Source organism: Acanthisitta chloris, unplaced genomic scaffold, assembly GCF_000695815.1.
Source record: "Acanthisitta chloris isolate BGI_N310 unplaced genomic scaffold, ASM69581v1 scaffold37764, whole genome shotgun sequence".
NCBI lineage: Eukaryota > Metazoa > Chordata > Aves > Passeriformes > Acanthisittidae > Acanthisitta > Acanthisitta chloris.
In genome coordinates, this window is record NW_008671898.1 from 32,965 (window position 1) to 35,616 (window position 2,652).

At 43.7% G+C, this 2,652-nt stretch overlaps 1 protein-coding gene across 1 annotated transcript in view; it reads left to right on the forward strand.

Moving 5' to 3' along the window:
- Positions 1–2,652, forward strand: part of LOC103801839 (disco-interacting protein 2 homolog A-like) — a gene marked incomplete at both ends in the record, with an annotated part of 44,231 nt that overhangs the window by 23,240 nt on the left and 18,339 nt on the right. The window contains 3 exon segments of the mRNA XM_009074273.1: positions 468–577; positions 1,006–1,108; positions 2,271–2,335. Of these exon segments, the coding sequence (XP_009072521.1) occupies positions 468–577; positions 1,006–1,108; positions 2,271–2,335 (278 nt within the window).

Consider the following 2,652-nt stretch of genomic DNA (forward strand, 5'->3'; position numbering starts at 1 on the left):
AAGAGGAGGCTCAGGGGAGACCTTATCACCCTCTCCAACTCCCTGACAGGAGGTTGGAGTCAGGTGGGGGTTGGTCTCCCAGGCAACCAACAGGAGGACAAGAGGGCACAGACTCAAGCTCTGCCAGGGGAGGTTTAGGTTATATATTAGGAAGAGATTTTTTACGGAGAATCGGCTGCCCAGGCTGCCAGGTGGATTCACCATCCCTGGAGGTTTTGAGGATGAGACTGGATGTGGCACTTAGTGCCATGGTCTAGTAACCATGGTAGGGTTGGACTTGATGATCTTGGAGGTCTTTTCCAACCTGGTCGATTCTACGATTCCATGGCAGTGCTTTATGCTGCTTCCTCCTCTCAGGCAGGGCATGTTCCAGCCTGTGTTTGCCTCCTGTCATTATCCCTGAATGCTGGGGATGGAAAACTGATTTTTGGAGTTGTGGTGACAGTAACTTTTTGTTTTCTTTGAAGGTTGGCCTCGTCTCATTTGGTTTGTTATCGATGGGAAGCATCTGGCAAAACCAGCCAAGGACTGGCATCCACAAGTGCGGGATGCCAGCACTGAGATTGCTTACATCGAGGTGAGCCAGCGTAATGTGCCTAACTTTTGTGGTTACTCTACTGTAGTTTATGTCACGTTTTCTTTCTTTAATCTCTTGATGTAGTAAAAGAGATGACTATAATATTTTTAAGTGTGAAACAATAGCATTTCCCTCCAGGCTGACAGGCAAGCTGGCATTCCAGTGGCTATGTGGAATCAGGTTGAAGATTGGGGATCATTAGCATTTTGGGATCCCTGAGACAATTGGTTTAATTAGAGTAGAGAAACAGTCAGATTTCATATGGTATGAGTGTATTCTTTGAACATAAGTGTACTTCTTATGCCAGGTTTTTACTTTTTAGAGAAAGCTGTCATTGTTTATATAGTAAAACATCCTTTTGATTCACTGCTGTAAATTTTCTTGATTCTGTTGTTAGTCTAATGCTTGTGTGCACTTTCTCTTCTCAGTACAAAACAAGCAAAGAAGGCAGCACCGTGGGCATTACTGTATCTCATGCTTCCATGCTCGCACACTGTCACGCACTGACTCAGGCATGTGGTTATTCCGAAGGTAAGTTAGACAGGTGTAACTTCCAGAAACATTTTGTTGCAAAATCACATTTACTGCCTTAGATACACAATGGTAGAATCATCACAGAATCATAGAATTCAGAGGTTGGAATGGACCTTACAGATCATCTAGTCCCAACCCCCTGCCCTGGGCAGGGACACCTCCTCACTAGATCAGGTTGCTCAAGGCTCATCCAGCCTGGCCTTGAACACTGCCAGGGTCGGGGCAGCCACCACATCCCTGGGCAACCTGTGCCAGTGTCTCACCACTTCCACAGGAAGAAACTCTTTTCTCACATCCAACCTGGTCTTTCCCTCCTTCAGTTTGAGCCCAGCTTTATCTGGAAGCTGAAAGACAAACTTCCTCATTCATAATGTGTGTTATGTGTGAAGGAGAGTTAAGAAGCCACTTGTGAAATCAATCAAGGAAGGGATCTTCCTGTTAATTAATCATGTCCCACAGAAGAACATCTCCATAGGCATGTGAACATAGTGAGAGATCTGTTCTCATTCTCCCATTGGACATCCAGGAACTGCTCTTGATTTTGACCATCTGCATTGAGTTAATCTTTGTACCATTAACCAAAACCTTGTCTGCATGCATCCATCCTGCATTAGTGATCAGCAAGGTTCACCTAATCAGTGCAAGAGATCCCTCAGAAATCAGGTTGAATCTCTGATTTAAAATCTTTGATTCTTATTTTTTTTAATCACTTAAGATTCTCAGATTTCTCAGGGAAAATATTGCAGAAAATGTCGTACAGCTGTCATCATATTTCTCACCGGGTTTATTTCCTTCAAGTCTGGGTGAAATTTTTCAGTTCAGCTGAAAAAGCTTGCTTCAAAAATACTTGGTCTGCATAGTTCATTGCTAAATGTTACAAACACATGGGAGGGTGAACCTGGGAGGGAACCCTAATGAATCAAGGTCCTAAATCCCTTGTAATAGTCTGTAATTGTAATTTAAAGATGATTTCTCTAAGTAGAACAAGACACTCAAAGGTTAAGCAGCCTATTTGTTAGAGACAAACAGGCATGGCACAGAGCTTTGGTTTCTGAGCAATGGTTGAAGTTTCAGGGTTGCTTTAACAAATATTTTTGAGTTCTTAAGGACTCTTATAAATGTGCTTTTGGAATCTGATGGGTTTTTCCTTCACTTTCAGCTGAAACGCTAACAAATGTCTTGGATTTCAAAAGAGACGCTGGCCTGTGGCACGGAGTGTTAACGGTGAGTCTTGGAAGGAGTGAGCAAACTGCAGCAAGCTGCTTCTCTCAGGGGTGCTGTGCTGGTGTCAGAATGAGGCCAGAAACTCATCAACCTCTCAAACCAGTTCTGGTGCAATATTTGTATATTCCAGAATAAAATGGAACTTTTTGATAACTTATGTAACTTACATTTTCACAGAGTATACGCACAGTTTTCACTAGCAGTTGACTGCAAGAATTATGCTGTGGCTGTGTCGTGATTTAACCTCAGCCAGCAGCCAAGAACCACGCAGCTGCTTACAGTCCCTCCTCCCCGCCCTTCCCCCCCAACTCAGCGGA